This window comes from Scyliorhinus canicula, chromosome 6, assembly GCF_902713615.1.
Source record: "Scyliorhinus canicula chromosome 6, sScyCan1.1, whole genome shotgun sequence".
NCBI lineage: Eukaryota > Metazoa > Chordata > Chondrichthyes > Carcharhiniformes > Scyliorhinidae > Scyliorhinus > Scyliorhinus canicula.
The window spans coordinates 132,406,329-132,430,606 of NC_052151.1; the positions used below are offsets into that span (position 1 = coordinate 132,406,329).

The window sequence follows — 24,278 nt, forward strand, 5'->3', positions numbered from 1 at the left end:
TGCTAACGTGCTGCCCCGAGGGACAGGATTCTCCGTTTGGGAGACTAAGCTCTTCCACCAGATTTGAATTGCAAGTAATTCGTGCTCCCACTAGGAGGGCCAGTCAGGTGAAATTCAGATGATGCAAATGGGCCAGCACGCTGCCCAAGTGCAGCCCGAGAGATTCCTGGCTTAATTGGAATCTGATTCGCTGATATTGGAATTTACGTGAAAAGACTGACAAGGTGGAGCAGCTCATAAGCGTTCCACTCACCACAGACTGTTATTCCAGTCAAGAGGATGGCTGCACGCAGACCAGCTCCCAGATTCCGGGAGTCAGCGATTGACTGAATGCTGGATGGCACTGAGGAGAGGAGGGCTACCCTCTTTCCCAGGGTGGGACTGGCAGCCTCACCAAGAGGACCAGCACGCAATGCAGAAAGAAGATGAATGACCCACTTAGGGCAGCTCGGGTGAGTCACCACCTCTGTGATCCTGACATCACTCCCATTCCTCACTCCTTACATCATCCCCCAATACGCTAGAGGCCAACAATACTGCCTGCATCTCCTTTACAACCCATCCTCCACCAAACCTCAACACATGTATTGCCTTTTTTGGCAACGTGCCTTGCACTCACATGCCACTGGTTACAGACCCCCCCCCCCCCCCCCCCCCCCCCCCCCCCCCCCCCCCCGTAGAACTAACTTCTGTGTCCCCAAGGATAACGCGGCCCATAATCGCCATTGCACCAGAAGACAGGAGGGGGCATCACAGACATTCGGGTCTACACCCCTCTCAGAGAAGGGGGCCCTGCAACTCACGGGGGAGGCAGAGCAGAGTGCAGTGGCATGCGAAAAATAAGTGAGAACCCAATGCAATGCAGATGTCCCCATAGTAAGCGAGTCACCCCTCTCCCACAGAACAGTCCTTCCCAAGATCTCACTCCATGGGCGCGTTCTTCCCAAAAGGGAACAAAGTTCCAGAGCGAGCGCGTTTAGCCGCATGTTTCCCAGCACTCGCAGTGCCAGGAAACCACCCTGCCCAAAGGGCATGAAGCTGGAGGCCTCCAAACCCCTTGGAGACCACCATGAGTGCCATTCTGTCTGGTCTCCATTTGTGGGGACCAGTACCAAAAGGCACTTGCCTGAGGTCCCCGAGGCGTTGGGATTGAATCCCAAATCCTCAGGTACCTTGGGAATCTGCACATTTGAGTAATGCTTCCTGCCTCACTCTAATGCGCAGATTTGCCAAAAACAGATCCTAGGCGTTGTGGGCGGGATTCCTCTTGTAATGTCTCACGCGATTGTGTTGAATCTTGCAAGGCCTTGGCGAGCTGCTTTTCCGGCGAGCTTCTTTCTGGCACAGCGTGCCGGAAGATGGTGTCCCATGTCTTTTGTCTTGCAGGATCATCCCGATCCTGAGAGGGTCACTCTGAGTCCAGGCACTTGACATAAGGTCATAAATACTTGTACCAATTCACATGACACCTGCCTGAGAGGGCTGGAACGTTGCAGAGGGGTGAAGCATCTGTTTTCCATCCCGTTAACCACATGTAAATCCATGTAAAGTGCAGTTTTGCTTGGTGCCACAGGAGCGGGGCGTGTACCTGGCCGTTAAAGCCAGGACCAGAACATGACAACGAGTAAAGATGTCTTGCTGCATTTGTATAGAGCCTTGTTGCGTACGTACTGGCTCCCTTATCCAAGGAAGAACATATTTGTCATGGAGGGAGTGAAACAAAAGTTCACCAGACTGTTTCCTAGGATGGCAGGATTGTCGCATGAGGTGAAATTGAGGAGACTGGACGAAGTTAGAAGAATCAGAGGTGATCTCATTGATCTAGCCTCCCACCATCAAATTGATAATCTTCAATTGTGCAATAATTGCAAACAATTGCGAAGCAAGCATATATTGCACAACAAAATATATTTATACAAAGCCTGTAATGTAGTTAAACGTCCCCATCCACTTTACTGTTAAACACAATTTGACATTGGATCACATAAGGAGATATTGGAGCAAATAGCCAAAAGCTTAATCAAAGTGGTTGGTTTTAATGAGTGTCTTAAAGGAAGAAAGTGACAGGGAGGTGGACAAGTTTGAAGAGGGAATTCCAGAACTGAGGCCATGGGCAGCAGAGTTTTGAACGATTCAAGTTTATGGATGGTAGAACATGGGAGCCATCCAGGAGTGAATTGGAATAGGCAAATCCGGAGGTAGAAAAGGCGTGGGTCCCCTGGCGATGACTGGAGAGATTCGAATGCATCCAGGGGAGGGGTGATGCAAGGGTGGGAATAGCTGTTTTCCCGTGAGCTCTGGTGCTACTCAGGTTACAATCCTTTCATTTATCATGTTCACACAGTTGGTGTGTAACTGATCCAGGAGTGAGAATTCCATATTATGTAATATTTATGGCCAAACATTGGAGACAAAATGCCTAGAAATATTAAGAAAACCATCGGCATAGAAGCGGAGTCAGAAGTGACTGGGGTGGAGCAGACCCCTCAACATGGCAAATTAGTGAGCGAACAGCTTCTCAATCAGGCACTCTCAAAGACATTACAACCGATGGCTTCTAATACTATTAAGGTGATTGTCGAGAAACTTGGTCTGTTAGCACAAAATACCAGCGTTCATACTATAGAACTGCGAAATGATGGTAAAAGGTTTGATGAAGTGGAGGAAAGAATTAGTACTGGTGAAAGTGCAACTGCCTTGGTAGAGGCCTGCTTACAATCCTTGGAAATTCCTTGATGACCTGGAAAGCTATGGCCGGAAGATGTCTGGATTGTCAGTTTGCCAGAAGGAGTTGATGGTAAGCTCCAAGATAAATTCTTTGAGGGATGGCTACCACATTTTCGTAATTTAGCAACTAACAGTGGGCCAATTGAATTATAAAGGGCATTTTATGTCCTGTCTCTGAGACCTAGGGACAACCAACGGCACTGGCCCGTAATGATCTGTTTTCATAACTTCAAGGGTCGCCAACGAGTATTGGCGGCAGCTAGACGTACTGGGGCGTTGCTCTATGAGGGAAAAGATATTTGATACAACCTAATGGATTGCATCCAATGGAATTTCCAACCTGTATACTCCGATCCAAATCAGATGCATTCCAAAAAGTATGGAAAAAATGCCCCTATCCAAATACTCAGGCTCCATAGCTTCTGACTTACTCCTACAAGGTTTTCCATATGTTATATAGTACTGCCTCTAATGTACTTGATGTGAGAGTGTGCACCACTTTGCCATGTGTAGCCACCTAAAATGGATGCTGAGCTACAAAATTAGACCAAGCGCTAAGACTGCTGGGAAACAGACAGTTTAGCCAGAACAGCAGTCTGCAAAGAGCATTTTGCATTCTGCAGCAGCAGAAACCAGTTTGGGCTCAGGTGAGAAGACCTTAGCTAGGTGCAAATGGCAAAACGCTTTGCATGCTAATGAGGCCATCAGACTTGAACACCCACACAATAGATACATTTGGTTCTGAATGGACACATTCTAATCAAGGCCCAGACATCGAGGCACCAGAAACCTCCAAACAAAAGGGCATAAGAAACGCCCCCTCCATCACGGAGACCCCCTCGCATTGGGGAATTAATCCAGTATCGATAAGAAATTGATCCAATAGGTAGAGCCCGCCCGAGAAGAGGGAAGGACAATGGAACCCCTATAAAAGATAGGGACCTCGTGTTGTCCGGTCTGTTTTTCCGTGCTCCGGCTCTGACCACGACTTAGAAGATCTACTGACTCCAGCCGTTGAGCACCAGCCGCCGAACCGTAAGTGCCAGTACGACGCTCGCTACGCGAACTAAGCCCGCTAGAACCCCCAGTGACCAGAACGCTTGCTGAAGGTTGCAGCCCAAGACCAGGACGAAGGCCTCGCTCCCTGACCTTGCCTGTTCCTGTTAGATAAGTATTCTGATTACTTTAGTTTAGTCATAGCTTAGTCTCTTAGTGTGTGCATGAATATTTATTATTACTGTATAATAAATATTATCGTTTGGACCTTACTAATCGGTGTATCGTCTTTATTACTTTGAACTTGACCTTGGAATACTAGTGACGTTGTCTATACGGCAACTGGCGACTCCTAAAGCTGAACAAATACATAAGACAGAGCCTAGTGGTGTTAAGCACTTGGAAGTTAATACACCCCAATAAACGCGTTTTACGCCCATAGTAAAACGTGCAACACATGTTTCATGGCTTTATCCTTCCCCCCACTCTCCTCCGCCACCCTATTACTTGTCCTCTCTGTTTTTTGTATATGTGCAAGTGCTGGGTTCGCTGTGTTGTTTTCTTCCTGACATTGATCACACAGCAAAAAGGAATGTCCTGACAATAGTTTGAGCCCTGAGAAGTGGTATGCACAGCATGCTTGAAAGGAACAGGTGATATTGAATCTATGGTGCTCAAAGCTTTCTGATGATGGGGTTTTCTCATATCCTTTCTGTGTCTGTTGCACACTAATTGATGAAGGTTGATCGTTTTGATTAGCCAGCAACTCCATTATCATTGCATCATGTGACTATCAGGATGGTAGGAAGTGAACTAGTTGAACCTTGGAATGCTGTGATGGCCTTAAAGAGATATGGTTGCATGGTGACCAAGGCTGGGAACTGAATAGTCAAAGGTATCTGACATTTCAGAAGGATAGGAAGAAAGGAAAAGGAGGTGTGTGTGGGGGGGAAGGGGGGGGGTTCCATCAAGGATGATATTATATAGCAGTGAGAAATGATCTTGACTCAGCAGACCAAGATGTATAATCAATTTGAGTGGAGTTAAGAAATAGTAAAGGAAAGAAGTCAAAAGTGGGAGTAGGTTATCGAACCCCTAACAGTAGCTATACTTTAGGGCAGAATATAAATCAAGATTTAATGGAGTCTTGTAAGAAAGTACCAGTAATAATGTGAACTACTGTAATTTTCATATAGATTTGACAGATTAAACCGACAAAGGCAGCCTTGAGGATGAGTTCGTAGAGCGTATCATACATTGTGGAACCAAACAAGCAAAAGGTCATTTTAAACCCGATAATATATAATGAGACAGGATTAATTAATCATCTCATAGTAAAATATCCTCAAAGAAAAAGTAATCATAACATAAGGGTCTGAAACTAATGTTTTACACTTAAATAAAGACAATTACAAAGGATGAGACTGGGGAATTAATAATGGGAAGCAAAAAAAAGGCAGACCCTTTGAACAAATATTTTGTATCTGTCTACACTGTAGAGGATACTGAAAGCATCTCACTAATAGTAGAAAATAAAGGAGCAAAAGGGAGGGGGGGGGGGGAGAAACTTAAAACAATTATCAATACAGAAAAAGTATTAGAAAAACTATTGGGACTAAAGTTCTCTGGACCTGATGGCCTGCATCCTAGGGTCTCAGAAGTGGCTGCATTGACTGCAATCTTCCAAAGGCACCAGCGAATTGGAAAGCCACAAATATTACACCTCTATTCAAGAAAGAAAGGAGACAGATAGAAAGAAACTATCGGCCAGTTAGCCCAACACCTGTCACTGGAAACATGCTGGAATCCATTAAGGAAGTAATAGCAGGAAAACGGGGCAGGATTTTCCAGCCCCCGCCACCGGCAGGATCTTCTGGTCCTGCCGAACTCGGCCCCTGGCGGCAGTTTCCCTGGCGGCGTGGTGGCAAGACACTCAAAAGTCGGTAGACTTTGGTGAGACAGGAAGAACCTGCCGATGACCAATGGCCAGCTGCATCTGGCGAGGGAAAACCCAGCCTTAGAAAATCATAATACGATCAAGCAGTCACCAGGATTTATGAAAGGGAAATTTATTAGAGTTCTTTGAGTTCTGAGGGATAGGTGGGAGCTCAGGAGAGATTTGACAAGATGTTATGGAACACAAGACAAAGGGCCGTTAAATGGTAGTGTCAGAAACTAAAGAAGGTGGTGATAGCAGCATAAAATTAAATAGCTGAATGTATTTTTAAAAAAAATAATATTCTTTATTATTGTCACAAGTAGGCTTACATTAATACTGCAATGAAGTTACAGTGAAAATCCCCTAGTTGTCACACTGCGGCGCCTGTTCGCGTACACCGAGGAAGAATTCAGAATATCCAAATCACCTAACAGCACGTCTTTTGTGACTTGTGGGAGGAAACGGGTGCACCCAGAGGAAACCCACGCAGACACGGGGAGAACGTGCAGACTATTAATAGCAGAACAAGGGTCAGCGTTCTGTGAAAGCAAAACCTATTCCTGTCTTAAGTTTTGTTTTCACAGAGCAATGACCTTTGTTCTGCTATTAACATATCTGCTATCTTACCTTGAGGCCAAATAATAAAAGCTCATATTCTACAAAGCAATAAAATTCAAATGAGATGAAAGGATGTTAAATATATTTATAAAAATAGTTTAATTCACATCCTGTGGGTATTTATACGTTTTATTGTTTACTTTTTTAAAATGAAAAACTGGAAAAGAAAGGTATTTAGTTCTACAAGAGAATGTAAGAAATAAAAATGAAATGAAATGAAAACCGCTTATTGTCACGAGTAGGCTTCAATGAAGTTACTGTGAAAAGCCCCTAGTCGCCACATTCCGTCGCCTGTCCGGGGAGGCTGGTACGGGAATCGAACCGTGCTGCTGGCCTGCTTGGTCTGCTTTAAAAGCCAGCAATTTAGCTCAGTGAGCTAAATCAGAACATACAGCACCTACAGCCTGCTCCGCCATTCAATACGATGAAGGCTGATCTTGGGCTTCAACTCAATTTTGTTGCCACTCCCCATATCCCCCGACTTTCCATGCGACCAAAGATCTGTCTATCCCAGCTCTAAATATAGTCAACAATGGAGCATCCACAGCCTTCTGGAGCAGACAATTCCAAAGATTCACTGCCCTCTAAAGTGAAGAAATTTGTTCTCCTAGCTACTAATGGAAGGAGGTCAGAGTACTTCAGGCTCTACCGTGGGACCAGGCAGGGGTGCCCCCTGCCCCCCTTGCTTTTTGCACTGGCAATTGAACCTCTGGCTATGGCGTTGAGGGAGTCGGGGAGGTGGAGGGGTCTGGTGCGGGGTGGGGAGGAACATCGGGTATCGCTGTATGCGGACGACCTGCTGTTATATGTGGCGGACCCATAGGGGGGAATGCCGGGTGTGATGGAGCTGTTGGCTGAGTTTGGGGGCTTCTCGGGCTATAAGCTGAATCTGGGTAAGAGCGAGCTATTTGTAGTGCACCCGGGTGATCAGGAGAAGGGAATTGGTAGGCTCCCATTTAAGAGGGCAGTGAAGAGTTTTAGGTACCTGGCGGTGCAGGTGGCCAGGAGTTGGGGGACTCTCCACAAGCTTAATTTTGCCAGGCTTGTGGAGCAGATGGAGGAGGAATTTAAAAGGTGGGACATGGTGCCGCTATCGCTGGCAGGTAGAGTGCAGTCCGTCAAATTGACGGTGCTCCCGAGGTTCTTGTTCCTTTTTCAGTGCCTGCCCATCTTTGTCCCTAGGGCCTTTTTTAGCTGGATGACTAGCAGCATCATGAGCTTTGTTTGGGCGCATGGGACCCCGAGGGTGAAGAGGGTCTTCTTGGAGCGGGGCAGAGATGGTGGGGGGCTGGCGTTACCCAACCTCTCGGGGTATTATTGGGCGGCCAATGTGTCAATGGTGCGCAAGTGGGTGATGGAGGGGGAGGGGGCAGCATGGAAAAGGTTCGAGATGGCGTCCTGTGGAGGCACAAGCCTTGGAGCCCTGGTAACGGTGCCGTTGCCGCTCCCTCCTACGAGGTATACCACAAGTCCGGTGGTGGCGGCTACCCTCAAGATCTGGGGGCAGTGGAGGCGACATAGAGGGGAATTGGGGGGCTCGATGGAAGCCCCGCTAAGGGGGAACCATCGGTTCGTCCCGGGGGACATTGATGGGGGGTTCCAGGGTTGGCACAGAGCGGGCATCAGAAAGTTGAGGAACCTGTTCATTGATGGGAGGTTTGCGAGCCTGGGAGAGTTGGAGGAGAAATTTGAGCTCCCCTCGGGGAACATGTTCAGGTACCTGCAGGTAAAGGCGTTTGCTAGGCTGCAGGTGGAGGGATTCCCTTTGCTGCCCGTGAGGGGGGTGAGGGATAGGGTGCTTTCGGGTGTCTGGGTCGGGGATGGGAAGGTATCTGATATCTACAAGGTAATGCAGGAGGTGGAGGAGGCGTCAGTAGAGGAACTAAAGGCTAGGTGGGAGGGGGAGCTGGGGGAGCAGATCGAGGATGGGACATGGGCGGATGCCCTGGAGAGGGTTAACTCTTCCTCCTCATGTGTGCGGCTTAGCCTCATCCAATTCAAGGTGCTGCACCGGGCCCATATGTCCGGGATTAGGATGAGTAGGTTCTTTGGGGGCGAAGACAGGTGTGTCAGGTGTTCGGGGAGTCCAGCGAACCATGCCCATATGTTCTGGGCATGTCCGGCACTGGAAGAGTTCTGGAAGGGGGTGGCGAGGACGGTGTCGAGGGTGGTAGGATCCAGGGTCAAGGCAGGCTGGGGACTCGTGATTTTTGGGGTTGCGGTGGAGCTGGGAGTGCAGGAGGCGAGAGAGGCCGGTGTTTTGGCCTTTGCGTCCCTAGTAGCCCGGCGGAGGATCTTGCTACAGTGGAAGGATGCGAGACCCCCAAGCGTGGAGACCTGGATCAATGACATGGCGGGTTTTATCAAGCTGGAGAAGGTCAAATTCGCCCTGAGAGGATCGGTACAAGGGTTCTTTAGGCGGTGGAAGCCTTTCCTTGACCTTCTGGCTCAGCGATAGGGAACTAGGTCAGCAGCAGCAGCAACCCGGGGGGAGGTTGACTATGTTTATTTAATTTAAATTTATTTTCAAGTTCTCTTGTTGTTTACCGGGTTTGGGGGGGTGGGGGTTTTCGATATATGCGTTGCTACGGTCTTGGGGGTGTTATGCTTATTATGTTGTTTTATTGTTGCTTGTGACCGTTTGTTGTTATATATTTTGTAAAAAATTTTCAATAAAAATTATTTAAAAAAAAAAGAAATTTGTTCTCCTCTCATTCCCAAATGATTGGCCCCTTGTTACGAGATTGCACCCTGGTGTTCTAGATTCCTCAGTGAGGGGGGACAATCTCTTAGTGTCTACCATGTCATGCCCCTTCAGAATATTGCACGTTTCTCTGAGATCCCAGAAGAAAGTTTGTTCCTACTTTAAAATCACATAACTTACTTTTACTGGATGATGTGCTGGCCTCTGTATTCCATGGTTCAGTAAAAGCAATCTCTGTCAAACACGGTTCCACCCCTGGTCTTTCCAACAGCTTCCCTTTTGGATCCTCACCCATCTTAACTTTCTTTTGAGAATCATCTCTGAGCTTCCATGTAAAAAAGAAAACAGTGTGATACATTGTAAAATAACAACTTGCATAATAAGAGGTGCAAGACACTTCACAGTATTATTATCCAGCAAAGCTTGACACCAAGGCATACATTGAGGCTGGTTGCCAAAATCTTGCTTTAACGAATGTCTTCAAGGTGAGAGATCATATTATAATTTATCTTGAAGTAAATATGGACCAGAACTCCTCAGATTGCATTGACAGTTTCCGTGAAAGTAGTAGGCACCCATTTCACTATGGTTTTTAAAAAATCTTTATTGGTGTCACAAGTAGGCTTACATTAACACTGCAATAAAGTGACTGTGAAAATTCACTCGTCACCACATTCCGGCGCCTGTTCGGGTACAGAGAGGGCGAATTCAGAATGTCTAATTCACCTAACAGCATGTCTTTTGAGATTTGTGGGAGGAACCAGAGCACCAGGAGGAAACCCACGCAGACACGGGGAGAACGTGCAGACTCCGTACACACAGTGGCCCAAGCTGGAAATCAAACCTGGGACTCTGGCGCTGTAAAGCAACAGTGCTATCCACTGAGCTACCATGCCGCCCGTGCTACCTTTGATACCTGTGCTCCACCAAAGGGAGTAAAAAATATATTTCTGACACCATTTAGGAGTGCCCATTCCCGGATTTTGATTTGAAAATTAAGACTTTACTTACACTTAGTGACTCGTAGCATGAGAATGCTATTTACCTGCCTTCCGACATCATGGACCATGTTTGAGGGACATTCAGGTGCTACCCCAAGGTAGCACTGACGGAAACTTGGTGCCTAGGGTTTGTCATATCCAGGATTTACCTTCCGCCTTTTGCCATCTCAGCTAACTTATACCAAGGGTCTCGCTGACTCCATTTTTTATGTTTTGGCCCCATTTGAATGTGATTGGTGAAATAGAGCAGCTCCTCCATGAAGCAGAGTGAAGGAAATCCCAGCGGGAATGCACAGAGGGCCGGCAGCAAGCTAAAATGTATTTGGGAGCCAGGAGAGCAGGAAGAAATTTCTCCCCAATGGATCAACATTTCTTTCAGTGTGAGCAGAGAACTAGCCAGGTGAAAATTACTCCAAAGGTTTCTATCTTGGCGATGAAGGAAGAGATGAGGTCCTCGCACTTGTTACTAGAGATGAGGGTTGAATGCGCGGGGAGTGGAATTAAAGCAGTCGCTTGTTAGGAAATATTAATAGGTTTCCGGGTTGGGATTTCTCTCCCGGACGATCCCAAAGTCATGAGCAGCTTCAGCAGTGGAAAGTAAGGCTCAGTAGAGCTGGGTATAGAGATAACAGAATGGAGCTCTAGAATGGAGCTAATGCCAGTTACTGGCTAAAGTGCCTTTATGTCTGCAAGGGTAAATTTAGTACCCAGGATTATTACTAAGGAAATTTTAAGTAGATACTGTCACTGAGTCTATAGTATCCATCCTCCTTACATCCAGTGCTACACAAAACTAATTTGAGTAACCACTTCTCCCCTGTCCAGCAAAATAAATCGTTTTGAAGTTGTGTCCTAATCCCAGGAGATTTTGAAACCAAAAGTTTCAACATTATATTGCTTCCTATTAACAGGGCAGAAAACTAAAATAATTACTGGCCGCTATATACCGGCCGCGCCGTGCCCAACTCGGGACACGACAAAGCCTCTTGGGAGATTTATCGGTCTCATCTGGATCCCGCTCACAATGGGTGGGGCCTAAATTTGCATATTCAAGTGTGCAATCACTCAAGTTTACCCAAGGCGTGGGTTCTAACTGCCACGCGCTGGAGACCCCAAGCGGGCGCTCTTTAGTACTGGTACAGCCGCTTGTGGGGGGGGGGGGGTTGTCTCCCCGGCGATTGGGGACGCCTGGTAGTTGGGCTCTTGGCAGGGTGGTGCTCTGGCATCCCGATGCCACTGGGCACTGCCAGTCTAGCACCCTGACAGTGTCACCTGGGAACCCTGAGAGTGCCAGGCTGGCAGTGCCAAGGTGATATTTTGCCCATGCCAGGAATTGTGCCCTGCCCTTATGAGAAGGGGTGCAAGGGGTTGAATGACCCCATTATAGGGGTGCTGGGTTGGTCCCGAGGCCACGGTGGGCAGGCTAGAGATCAGGGTGTCATTCCGATCTCCTCGTGCAGTGGTGCGTGGAGCTTGTTAGTGCAGGAAATAGGACTAACTATGACTTCGGCTGAGTGTTCCTCGGCGATGCCCCAAACTAAAGCAGAGCCCTGTTCAATAGTGGGGTCGCTCTCGGCACTGCAAGCGCCGGGAAACACCCGGCTAAACGCGCTCGACACGGGACTTTGTCTCATTTCCGTTAAATCACGCCCACTGTCACTGCAAAGACAATAAAAAGTACCGCACTTCCTCGGCCAACATGTGAGAAATCCCCAGACATAAACATTATATCATACCTTATTTAGTGCTGGACCCATTAAAATGAAATGGACCTCCGAAGAACTGGTTATAACCGAATGTGTTTTTCCAAGTTCTGTTTGTGATTTCGAACTGTGTTTTTCCAGTGTTACCTGGAATTAAAAGGTGGATAGAGGTTCCTTTTTGTTTTATTTAATCTTTATTTGATAACACTTGTCAAACTAAGGAGAGCCTTTAGTACATTTTAATCACATATTCCATTTTGTTTGTTATCATTTTTTTATTACCTATTTCTGTGAAATAATGTCAATAATAACCTCACTAATAATTTAATAATAATAATAAATTGTAGGTAATCATGGTGGTTTCATGCTTTTATGAACTCTTTAAGCATTGAATGGTAAATCAGAGGGCAAATAAGAATTGTTTTATGCAGCAAATAGTCATGACCATAATGCACTGCTTGAAAGGGTGACGGATAGAATGTCAATAGTTACTTTCAAAATTGAATTGGATATATATTTGATGAAGAACAACTTTAAGGGCTATGGGGAAAAGGGACTCGGAGCTAATTAGATAGATCTTTCAAAGAGCCAGCACAAGCACGTGGGCTGAATGGCCTACTTCTCAGCTATATGATTCTATGTGGACCGCTTTACATCTGAGGCTTGCATGGAAGATGCAGAAGCTGGGATGAGATTGGCTTTTAAACGTAAAAAGCAATGACATAATAGGATCGAAGGAGAAAGCTGGACGTTTGGACACTATTCAAGTGTTGGTGGATGTGGGTTTCGCCTACGAGCTGGGAGCCTCTTTTCAGGAAGGCCCGCAAAACAACAAGCCAATGAGGCAGAAGACTTGCCTACCCAGAGCTACAAACCAATTAGAGACCGGCAGCTCTTGTGCTTATTGGCGTCAATTAGCAGGCCTTAGCTGCTGCTGGAATGACAGGCACTGACCGGAGCCCCAGGAGCGCAAAGTGACCCAGGCCACAGATATTGTGGAGGGGCAGCTCACAACAGGTCCCTCCCCCTTCTCATGTCCAGTCCCTCAATCAGGCATCAAGTAGCTTTCATTGAGGGGCACCCCACCCACGATAACAAGCTAGCTGCCATGTATATTGCAGGGCTACAGGCTGACCCGCAGCGGGGCTAATATCAGCGGCGGTGGGATGAGGCCCTTAAGTGGTCATTATTTGGCTACTTAAGGGCCTCAATAAGCGGCAGGGTGGGTAAGCTGACCATGGGCCTTCCAACCCAAAACTTAATTTCAACAGCGGATGGTAACCAGGCTCCGGTACACCATCACCAGCCTAAATACATGCCCTTCCCACATCCAGTAGTTTCCTCCTATGTGACCAACAATCCTGGCCTTCTGTGCATTTCTGCAAAACCAAGCTGACCTTGAGATGATCTCATTTGAATATTTCAGTAGTATTCTTGTAAAATAATGGGAGTTAAAGTCCCCATTGAAGAATAGACTGTTGAAGGCCTAAGAAACACTGGAGACAAGTAAGGCTCGCTCTTAATGAAGGAGGGACATTCTGGGTTAAAGAATTCTCACAATTCTCGCTGTAAAGATGCTCCACCTAAATGCTGTATTTGATTTGTTGGTGTCTACTGAGTGTTTATGACCCAACCAATTAACACTGTCATTGAATGTGGTTGGTATAAGGAACATAGGAAAATAGAACATACAGTGCAGAAGGAGGCCATTTGGTCCATCAGGTCTGCACCGGCCCACTTAAGCCTTCACTTCCACCCTATCCCCATAACCCAATAATCCCTCCTAACCTTTTTGGTCACTAAGGGCAATTTAGCATGGCCAATCCACCTAACCTGCACGTCTTTGGACTGTGGGAGGAAACCGGAGCACCCGGAGGAAACCCATGCACACACGAGGAGAACGTGCAGACTCTGCACAGACAGTGACCCAGTGGGGAATCGAACCTGGGTCCCTGGCGTTGTGAAGCCATAGTGCTATCCACTTGCGCTACCGTGCTACCCTAAAGAGTACATGAACTGTTTGCATGCAGAGCACATGATGAAAAAGAGGCTAAATGAACTTCAAAACACTGGAGCCTGATACAGCAGCTCGAGGGGCATGTGATATTCGACAAAACTGTTATAAGCCTGATTTAGATGAAGAGGAAGCACAGGGGCGACACGGTGGCACAGTGGTTAGCACTGCTGCTCACATCGCCAGGAACCTGAGTTCAATTCTTGGGTGACTGTGTGGAGTTTACACATTCTCTCCCCTGTGTTTCCTCCGGGTGCTCCAGTTTCCTTCCACAGTCCAAAGATGTGCAGGTTAGGTGGATTGGCTAAGATCAATTGCCCCGGAGTGTCCAGAGATATGTAGATTAGATGGGGTCACGAGGTTACAGGAATGAGGTGGGGTGCTTTCCAAGGGTTGGTGCAGACGCAATGGGCCAATTGGCCTCTTTCTGCACTGTAGGGATTCTATTGAATTCTAATTCTACGATTGTAGGGATAGATCAGTTTCTGTGACCAAAGTGACTTTAGAGGAAGAAATAAACCTTGGATGAAGTCATGCATTCTTTGTTACCCAAGGCTAAAAGCCACCTTGGCTCGGAGGAGCTCTTTTTCTCCGATGGGCATTTTACTTATGAGTATTCAGATGCCTTACTTGTATGCAATAATTTTTTTTATGTTCAATACATTTCTAAAGTTAAGCCATGGCCACTCAAGTTGGATTATTATTTTGGGTTATATTTAAAGTCCGAACAGTTCTTAATCCATTTGAAAGCTAGTGGGCGCGATTCTCCGCTCCCCACGCTGCGTGGGAGAATCGCGGGAGGGCCCCCCCGACTAATTTCATGACTTTTTGGGCCCCCCCCCCCCCCACGATTCTCCCACCCCCCGCTCGGAAGAATCGCCGCTCCCCGTTTTCATGCCGACCGGCGATTCTCCCACCCGGATGGGCCGAGCGGCCTGCCGTTCGCGACGGCGGCAACCACACTTGGTCGCTGCCGTTGTGAAAACTCCGTGAGATGCCCGTTTGGGGCTTGTAGGGGGCCTGGTGGGGAATGAGCACCACGACTGTGCTCGGGAGGGGACAGGCCCGCGATCGGTGCCCACCGATTGTCGGGACCGGCGTCTCAATCGGACGCACTAATTCCCCTCCGCCGCCCCGCAAGATCAAGCTGCCACGTCTTGCGGGGCGGCTGAGGGGAAAGACGACCACCGCGCATGCGGGGTTCGAGCTGTCAGCCGTCGTGACGTCAGCCGCGCATGCGCGGGTTGGAGCCAGCCAACCTGCGCATGCGCGGCTGACGTCATATAGGCGCCGCAGTCGCGTCACTCTCGGCGCGCCGCCCGGCGGCCGAGAGTTACGGAGCGCCGCTCCTAGCCCCGCCGGGAGGGGAGAATAGGGGGCGAGGAGCGGCCTCCGAGGCAGTCGTGAAACTCGGCCGTGTTCACGATGCCCCTCCCGATTTTTGCCGGGAGCAGAGAATCGCACCCAGTGCATATGTCGAATGTTTTATAATAACATTTACGTAACACATTACCACATTAAAATATCTTTAGACAATTGCATAAGAAATTATTTATATGGTTAATTTTCCAAATTATTCTCCTGTTTCCCCATTGCCAAACAGAAGATATCAACTCAGAATAAAAAGAAGAAAATTAGTACATTGCTCAGCACTATTCTTTGTCATTTGAATGAGATGAAATTGCATCCAAAAATATTAAAAATATAAAGTCTTGCTTAGTGTCTGCTTCTTCTCAAACCGTACTTGGTGCTTTAAGCATTTTGCTGTGTTAAAGATGCTAAATAAGTGCATTGCGATTATAATCACAAAGAACATGGTGGGCGGGATTTATTGACCAACCCGCCGCATGCTTTTCGGCATCGGTTGCGGCCTGCCAACGGGATTTTCTGTACCTGCCATTGTCAACGGGATTTCCTATTGACCGCACCCCTTGTCGCTAGGAAACCCGTGTGCCGTCGGTGGGACCGGAATATCCAGTCGGTGCGAACAGCCGGTAAATTCCACAGGATGTTTCTCAAAAAATGTGCTTAATTTCTTAAAGGCCTATCAAAGTAAACCTATTGTGCTCTTGAGGGTTTTGCGAAAGGTACGCACCTCTTCGCTTCCAACTGAGTCCTCAGTTTGCTTGCCCTTCTTCTTTTTCTTCTTTCGCTTTGACTTTCCACTGCCTGCAGAGTTTGCCTGAGATTTTTCTTCCTCCTCATCGGATACCTAGACAATGAAAAAAATATCAACCCAGGGAAGTCACTGAATTTTTGTTTTAAACATCGCTGGTCTCTAACTCACGTCAGTATATGGCCCGGATTTGTCTTGTCCCAAAAGGCACCCATATCTCAGATCTGGAAGCCCTACCCCCATTTTGGACAGTTCCTATTTTCACTGTTAGGGATGTAGTTTACATATGGAAGAACCCAAACCCAATTGGCCCAGTTGAACTCAGTTCAAAGAGATCCTATTTTTGCTGGAGCGAGGTCAGTTTCCTGCGGTGTGTGACTTAATATTTTTCCGAGCAGTCGTGAATACTTGTTAAAGACAGATAAGTGGCAGAATTTCCCCAGAATTGCAGAGTGTTGAGAAAAGTTGTGCAAAACTCGCTGGCTTCAAAGATGGCTTTTCTCGCCTGATTTAACAGCACCCTGCAATTTGAAAGTACTGGCAGGGATTAAACAGGGGAGGGTGGGGCCTTAACATGCCAGCAAAGCCAGGATCCAGAGATCGGGGTGCCATTTTTAAAGGGTGCCCTGACCTCGAAGTTACATTAATGGCCCCCACCCAAGGATATCCGGATCCCCTCCCTACCGCCAAGCATATCAGGATCCCCTCCCTTAAGGATATCAAGTTTGCCCCCTCCCCCCTAGTGGACAAGAGGAACACCTCCCAACCACCACATGCAGAAGGGTAACACCACGCCCCCCCCTCCGACCCTCATTCCCACACCACGCAAGTATCGGGCTGACCTGAAACCCCTCCCCTCTCCATCACTGACACCACCCCCGTGCCCCCTCCAGAGTCTCTGGTCCCCTCCCACCCAAATGCATGCACAACACCATAGTCCAAACCCCTCACCCCTCCACCGCCACCACACATAAGGAGAGCCCCTCAATAGACCCCCCTGAGGGCAAGCCCCTGGCACCCTGCACTGCCAGCCTGATTTGAGTGCGAGGTTGGCGTTGTCAAGGGGCAGACCATGTCCCTCACTACATGGGGCCTATGCTCACCTCTGCACCCCTGGTATGGTCATTACGAACGGTTTTTGTTTTCGGAAACCAGTAGTGATTCACGCCGGCATGGTTTCACGCCAATTGGGTGGACGTGGATGGGTGATATGGCGCCAAGCCCGGTAAGTATATTTAATTTTTAAAAAATTATAAAGGGCACGAACCTCATAACACCACCGGTTAGGAGCGGGGGCGATACTAAACTGAGGTCTCGCCAGCGCAAATCCTGTTACAGCCGTCTCGTAAGATTTAGTGGCCATAGCAGATTTGCGCCTGGAACGAACAGGCCCGCTAAATCCCGCCCAAGGTCTCTGGAACGGTCCAGCTGTCAAGTTGTTGCCCGTTAAATTCCATTGGGAAAGAGCCACCCTGTGCATCTGAGTTGAAAAGAAATCAGCACTTTCAGTTTCAATGGTGCGATTTAACTGGAAAAAAATTTATGTCCGGCTTTGGGCGTGGTGTTTCTCGGCAGCTGCAGAAACACCCGGCTATTCGACGGCACTTTGGTTTTTTTTGGCCTTGGGGAGTTTCTCCTTGGCGGGCCCAGAATGAAAGGCTCCTCGCAGATCGGGGAGCCATTATGTCGGCTGCCCCGATATCTCTCCCCCTCCCTCTCCCCTTCCCATTCTCAGGGAGGCCCCCAGGAACACCCCCTCATTCCCCTCCACCTAATAAAACACCCAGGGCCCGATCCCTGGTAATGCCAACCTGGCAATGCAGTGCCCTATCCAACCTGACAGTACTATCTGGGCACCCTGGTAGTGCCAGGCTAGCACTACCAGAGTGATTGGGTGGCATTGCCAGGGTGCCAGGCTGGCAGTGCCAAAGCGCCTGTGTGCCAGATAGAGTGTCAGGATGCCACCCTGTCCTAGAATACCTGGGGTCCCTAATGGCCTGGAAGACCCCTCCCCCCCTCCTCCAGGTGCTATTACGTTTAATCCATGCTTGTGGAAACCAATAATAAATGGCGCCCTGGCGCAACCATTAGGACCCGAGCGCCGGGAGAATCCCGCAAGTACATATTTAGATTAGCCTAATGACTCATTTAAATAAGCTGAACTGCATCACGCCCAGTGAGGGCGAGATCCAGATCATGACGTCTTGCGAGACTCCATTAAATCTGTCGAGGTGTTTTGAGCGTCGTAAATCTTGCGAGATGCCTCTCGTGTGATTCAATGGCCTCATCCCAACACCAAGTTGGGCGCAATGAGGCCGTTAAATCACGCCTAATAGCTGTTTGCTGAAATAACACTGTCCTATCATTATTATAGTGGGCAGCTGTTATTTCACAGTTGATTGACAGCTCTAAGGGATTCTGAAGGCTATGCTATCTTTGATGTGTGGCTGTGACTATGAATGTTTGTTTCTACAAGGAATTGATTTAAAAGTATTGAAAAGGTTTTTATTAATGACTGCTTTTTATAGATAGCGAATAAGATGCTTAGAACTTTATTTGATTTAATCTCAGAATTACTCCTGCAGTCTGCCCTCGGTGGACACTGGGTGAGCTGGCAAAGGGTGATGGGTGGGGGGGGCTTAGGTTGGCATGAGTTAGCAGTAGCTTAGCATACGAGCTAGAATGCGCCATGGAAATGTGTGGGGGAGCTTAAATTGCCATGGGTTATATGGGGCAATGGAAGGTGGGTAGGGGGATTGACTTAGCGTTAGAGGGTATGAAGGGTCATTTGGAATGAGTGGAGGCATGGGTTGGCATGAGTTGAAATGCATTGAGAACAGGGAGTGGCTGGAGAGTATGTTTTAGAGGGTTCAATATTTAACCACACACCAGGACAAAGAACCAGAACACAGATGTGGGCCTTTTAACAGCCCAATTTGACTGTTTCCAGCAAGGCAGGTGTGGCAAGCTGGGAAATGTTCCAACTCTGCGCACCCACCTCAGGAGTGAAAATCAGGGGGCGGCACGGTGATGCAGTGGTTAGCACTGGGATTACGGCGCTGAGGACCCGGGTTCGAATCCCGGTCCTGGGTTACTATCCGTGTGGAGTTTGCACATTCTCTGCATGTCTGCGTGGGTTTCACCCCCACAACCCAAAGATGTGCAGGTTAGGTGGATTGGCCACGCTAAATTGCCCCTTAATTGGGAAAAAAAAATTGGGTACTCTAAATTTATTTTTAAAAAGGGGTGAAAATTAGCCTATTTTAACATTAAAGGTGCTAAAGGTTATAGGCTAGCACAATACTGAGGGAGTGCTGCACTGTCGGAGGTACCACCTTCTGATAAGATGTTAAACATCTCCAGATAAACTGTCCTAGGACGGCACAGTAGCACAGTGGTTAGTACTGCTGCCTCACAGCGTTAGGGACCCAAGCTCAATTCTGGCCTTGGGTGAGTGTGGTGTTTGCGTGGGTTTCCTCCGGGTGCTCCAGTTTCCTCCCACAGCCCAAAGATGTGCACGTTAGATGGACTGGTCGTGCTCAAATTGCCCCTTAAGTGTCCAAAGTTGTGTAGGTTACGTGGGATTTGGCAGGGGAATGAGTCTAGGTAGGGGCTCTTTCAGTGGCCCGATGCCGACTCGATGGACCAAATGGCTTCCTTCTGCACTATAGACATTCTATGCATGTCTGCCATCTTAGTTGGTTTCAAAATATATCATGGCACTATTTTGAAGTAGAGCAAGCAAATTCTGCCTATTTCAATGTATATACCTCAAATAACACTAATAAAATAGAGAGTGTAATCTTGACCGGTGTGGGCTGCAAAGGCAGTTGGGATGGTGGTTTGGGTAGTTTCTGTCAGATAACTTGGGAGTTTGTGCTTCCTGTTGTATTTGTTGTTTTGTTTTGATGTACAGAAAGGTTTCCACTCGAGTACTCTTGAACAGGTCACGAGTGCAAGCAAATCACCTGCAGCGGGAGTGCTGGGGCCAGGGCCGGCTCAAGGCACCGGCAACTCAGGCAGTCGCCCGGGGCGCCATGTGCTAGGGGGCGCCAGAGACTCGGGTCCCGCGCATGCGCAGTTGGGCCGGTGCCAACCAGCGCATGCGCGGTGGCCGCCCTTCCCCAGGGCGGCCCCCCCCTCGGTCCGCCCCGCCCCCGGTCCGCCCCGCCCCCGGTCCGCCCCCCCGGTCGGTCCGCTCCCCCCCGCCCCCCCCTCGGGTCCGTTCCCCCGCCCCCCCTCAGGTCCGCCCCCCCCCTCGGGTCCCCCCCCCGGTCCTCCACCTCTCGGCCCCCCCCCCTCTCTCGGCCCCCCCTCTCTCGACCCCCCCCCCCTCTCTCGGTCCCGCCCCCCCTCTCTCGGTCCCGCCCCCCCTCTCTCGGTCCCGCCCCCCCCCCCCCACTCGGCCCCACCCCCGCCCCCTCTCGGCCCCCCCCCCGCACCCCCCCAAGGGCGCCGAAGTTCAGCTTGCCCGGGGCGCCAGCAACCCTAGGGCCGGCGCTGGCTGGGGCGTGGAGAATGGAAAGGGTGGAGTTATAATCCTTAAACCTATGCATAAATTGGCAGTCATGTTCCTCTTCATTAAAACAGTTATGAAGCATCAAAGATACTTGATTGGTTCCAAAGAGCTTTGGGATTCCTGTGGTCACAAACGCAAGTATGCAATTCCAAACCTGTGGTAATGTGGTCAATGCAAATTCCAGAGCTGTACTCTGAAGAGCAAGCTGGATTTGTGGCACAGTGGTTAGCACTGCTGCCTCACACCACCAGGATCCAGGTTCAATTCCAGCCTTGGATGACTGTGTGCCATTTGCATGTTCTCCTTGTGTCTGTGTGGGTTTCCTCTAGGTGCTCCGGTTTCCTCCCACAGCCCAAAGATGTGCAGTTTAGATGGATTGGCCATGATTAATGAGTGAGGCTATGGGGATAGGGTGGGAGTAGAGTACCCTTTCAGAGGTTCGGTGCAGACTTGATGGGCCGAATTACCTCCTTCTAAACTGTAGGGATCCTATGGATAGTAGCCGATATGAAATATGGTTTTATAAATTTTGTTCATAAATCTTACACTAAGCAACACAAGTGGAATAGAACATAGAACATAGAACGATACAGCGCAGTACAGGCCCTTCGGCCCTCGATGTTGCACCGACATGGAAAAAAACTAAAGGCCATCTAACCTACACTATGCCCTTATCATCCATATGCTTATCCAATAAACTTTTAAATGCCCTCAATGTTGGCGAGTTCACTACTGTTGCAGGTAGGGCATTCCACGGCCTCACCACTCTTTGCGTAAAAAACCCACCTCTGACCTCTGTCCTATATCTATTACCCCTCAATTTAAGGCTATGTCCCCTTGTGCTAGCCACCTCCATCCGCGGGAGAAGGCTCTCGCTGTCCACCCTATCTAACCCTCTGATCATTTTGTATGCCTCTATTAAGTCACCTCTTAACCTTCTTCTCTCTAACGAAAACAACCTCAAGTCCATCAGCCTTTCCTCATAAGATTTTCCCTCCATACCAGGCAACATCCTGGTAAATCTCCTCTACACCCGTTCCAAGGCTTCCACGTCCTTCCTATAATGAGGCGACCAGAACTGTACGCAATACTCCAAATGCGGCCGTACTAGAGTTTTGTACAACTGCAACATGACCTCATGGCTCCGGAACTCAATCCCTCTACCAATAAAGGCCAACACACCATAGGCCTTCTTCACAACCCTATCAACCTGGGTGGCAACTTTCAGGGATCTATGTACATGGACACCGAGATCCCTCTGCTCATCCACACTACCAAGAATTTTACCATTAGCCAAATATTCCGCATTCCTGTTATTCTTTCCAAAGTGAATCACCTCACACTTCTCCACATTAAACTCCATTTGCCACCTCTCAGCCCAGCTCTGCAGCTTATCTATGTCACTCTGTAACCTGCAACATCCTTCCACACTGTCTACAACTCCACCGACTTTAGTGTCGTCTGCAAATTTACTCACCCATCCTTCTGCGCCCTCCTCTAGGTCATTTATAAAAATGACAAACAGCAACGGCCCCAGAACAGATCCTTGTGGTACGCCACTCGTAACTGAACTCCATTCTGAACATTTCCCATCAACTACCACTCTCTGTCTTCTTTCAACTAGCCAATTTCTGATCCACATCTCTAAATCACCCTCAATCCCCAGCCTCCGTATTTTCTGCAATAGCCGACCGTGGGGAACCTTATCAAACGCTTTACTGAAATCCATATACACCACATCAACTGCTCTACCCTCGTCTACCTGTTCAGTCACCTTCTCAAAGAACTCGATAAGGTTTGTGAGGCATGACCTACCCTTCACAAAACCATGCTGACTATCCCTAATCATATTATTCCTATCTAGATGATTATAAATCGTATCTTTTATAATCCTCTCCAAGACCTTACCCACCACAGACGTTAGGCTCACCGGCCTATAGTTACCGGGGTTATCTCTACTCCCCTTCTTGAACAAAGGGACCACATTTGCTATCCTCCAGTCCTCTGGCACTATTCCTGTAGCCAATGATGACCTAAAAATCAAAGCCAAAGGCTCAGCAATCTCTTCCCTGGCTTCCCAGAGAATCCTAGGATAAATCCCATCCGGCCCCGGGGACTTATCTATTTTCACTTTGTCCAGAATTGCCAACACTTCTTCCCTACGCACCTCAATGCCATCTATTCTAATAGCCTGGGTCTCAGCATTCTCCTCCACAATATTATCTTTTTCTTGAGTGAATACTGACGAAAAGTATTGATTTAGTATCTCGCTTATCTCCTCAGCCTCCACACACAACTTCCCACCACTGTCCTTGACTGGCCCTACTCTTACCCTAGTCATTCTTTTATTCCTGACATACCTATAGAAAGCTTTTGGGTTTTCCTTGATCCTACCTGCCAAAGACTTCTCATGTCCCCTCCTTGCTCGTCTCAGCTCTCTCTTTAGATCCTTCCTCGCTTCCTTGTAACTATCAGACGCCCCAACTGAAACTTCATGCCTCATCTTCACATAGGCCTCCTTCTTCCTCTTAACAAGAGATTCCACTTCTTTGGTAAACCACGGTTCCCTCGCTCGACCCCTTCCTCCCTGCCTGACTGGTACGTACTTATCAAGAACATGCAATAGCTGTTCCTTGAACAAGCTCCACATATCCAGTGTGCCCAACCCTTGCAGCCTACTTCTCCAACCAACACATCCTAAGTCATGTCTAATGGCATCATAATTGCCCTTCCCCCAGCTATAACTCTTGCCCTGCGGGGTATACTTATCCCTTTCCATCACTAACGTAAAGGTCACCGAATTGTGGTCACTGTTTCCAAAGTGCTCACCTACCTCCAGATCTAACACCTGGCCTGGTTCATTACCCAAAACCAAATCCAATGTGGCCTCGCCTCTTGTTGGCCTGTCAACATATTGTGTCAGGAAACCCTCCTGCACACATTGTACAAAGAATGACCCATCTAATGTACTCGAACTATATCTTTTCCAGTCAATATTTGGAAAGTTAAAGTCTCCCATAACAACTACCCTGTTACTTTCGCTCTTTTCCAGAATCATCTTCGCCATCCTTTCCTCTACATCCCTAGAACTATTAGGTGGCCTATAGAAAACTCCCAACAGGGTGACCTCTCCTTTCCTGTTTCTAACCTCAGCCCATACTACCTCAGAAGAAGAGTCCCCATCTAGCATCCTTTCCGCCACCGTAATACTGTCCTTGACTAGCAGCGCCACACCTCCCCCTCTTTTGCCCCCTTCTCTGAGCTTACTAAAACACCTAAACCCCGGAACCTGCAACAACCATTCCTGTCCCTGCTCTATCCATGTCTCTGAAATGGCCACAACATCGAAGTCCCAGGTACCAACCCATGCTGCCAGTTCCCCTACCTTATTTCGTATACTCCTGGCATTGAAGTAGACACACTTCAAACCACCTACCTGAACACTGGCACCCTCCTGCGAAGTCAAATCTGTGCTCCTGACCTCTATACTCTCAATCTCCCGTACCCCAAAACTACAATCCAGGTTCCCATGCCCCCGCTGAATTAGTTTAAACCCCCCCAAAGAGCACTAACAAATCTCAATCGATGGCTATGTATAGGTCAGTCATATGCTGCCTGTGACGGATGTGTAGTATTCCACAATGTAGCCACCGAAGTTGGCCATTCCCTCAATACAAAATGGAGGAACGCAAAGCTTGCAGGGTAAAATGGACAAAGTTTGAAGCACAAGCAGGCTGCAACAAGCCACTGTGTATTCTGTCTGCTAAGAGAGCAGACAGCACCAAAACGAACATTCCGCATACTAATGAGGCAATCTCCGGGACAGTTAACATAGTAATGGAACGATCCCAGGGACAAAGGATACAAATAGGGAAGTGATTGCAACATTGTATGGGAAGCCAGACACCCCGGCACCAGCGGGGTTCGAAGACAAAGCACCT

The 24,278-nt window shown here is 48.3% G+C and overlaps 1 protein-coding gene across 3 annotated transcripts in view; it reads right to left on the minus strand.

Moving 5' to 3' along the window:
- LOC119967506 (protein LYRIC-like) overlaps nucleotides 1-24,278 on the minus strand; it is a 191,755-nt gene that overhangs the window by 7,292 nt on the left and 160,185 nt on the right. Inside the window, exons 9-12 of one of the 3 annotated variants that reach the window (XM_038800158.1) lie at nucleotides 17,086-17,298; nucleotides 15,798-15,914; nucleotides 11,722-11,835; nucleotides 9,165-9,309 (exon numbers count right to left, since the gene is read on the minus strand). In XM_038800158.1, the coding sequence (XP_038656086.1) occupies nucleotides 9,165-9,309; nucleotides 11,722-11,835; nucleotides 15,798-15,914; nucleotides 17,086-17,298 (589 nt within the window). The remainder of the gene's footprint in view (nucleotides 1-9,164; nucleotides 9,310-11,721; nucleotides 11,836-15,797; nucleotides 15,915-17,085; nucleotides 17,299-24,278) is intronic. The other 2 variants (XM_038800159.1, XM_038800161.1) reach the window with 2 other exon arrangements.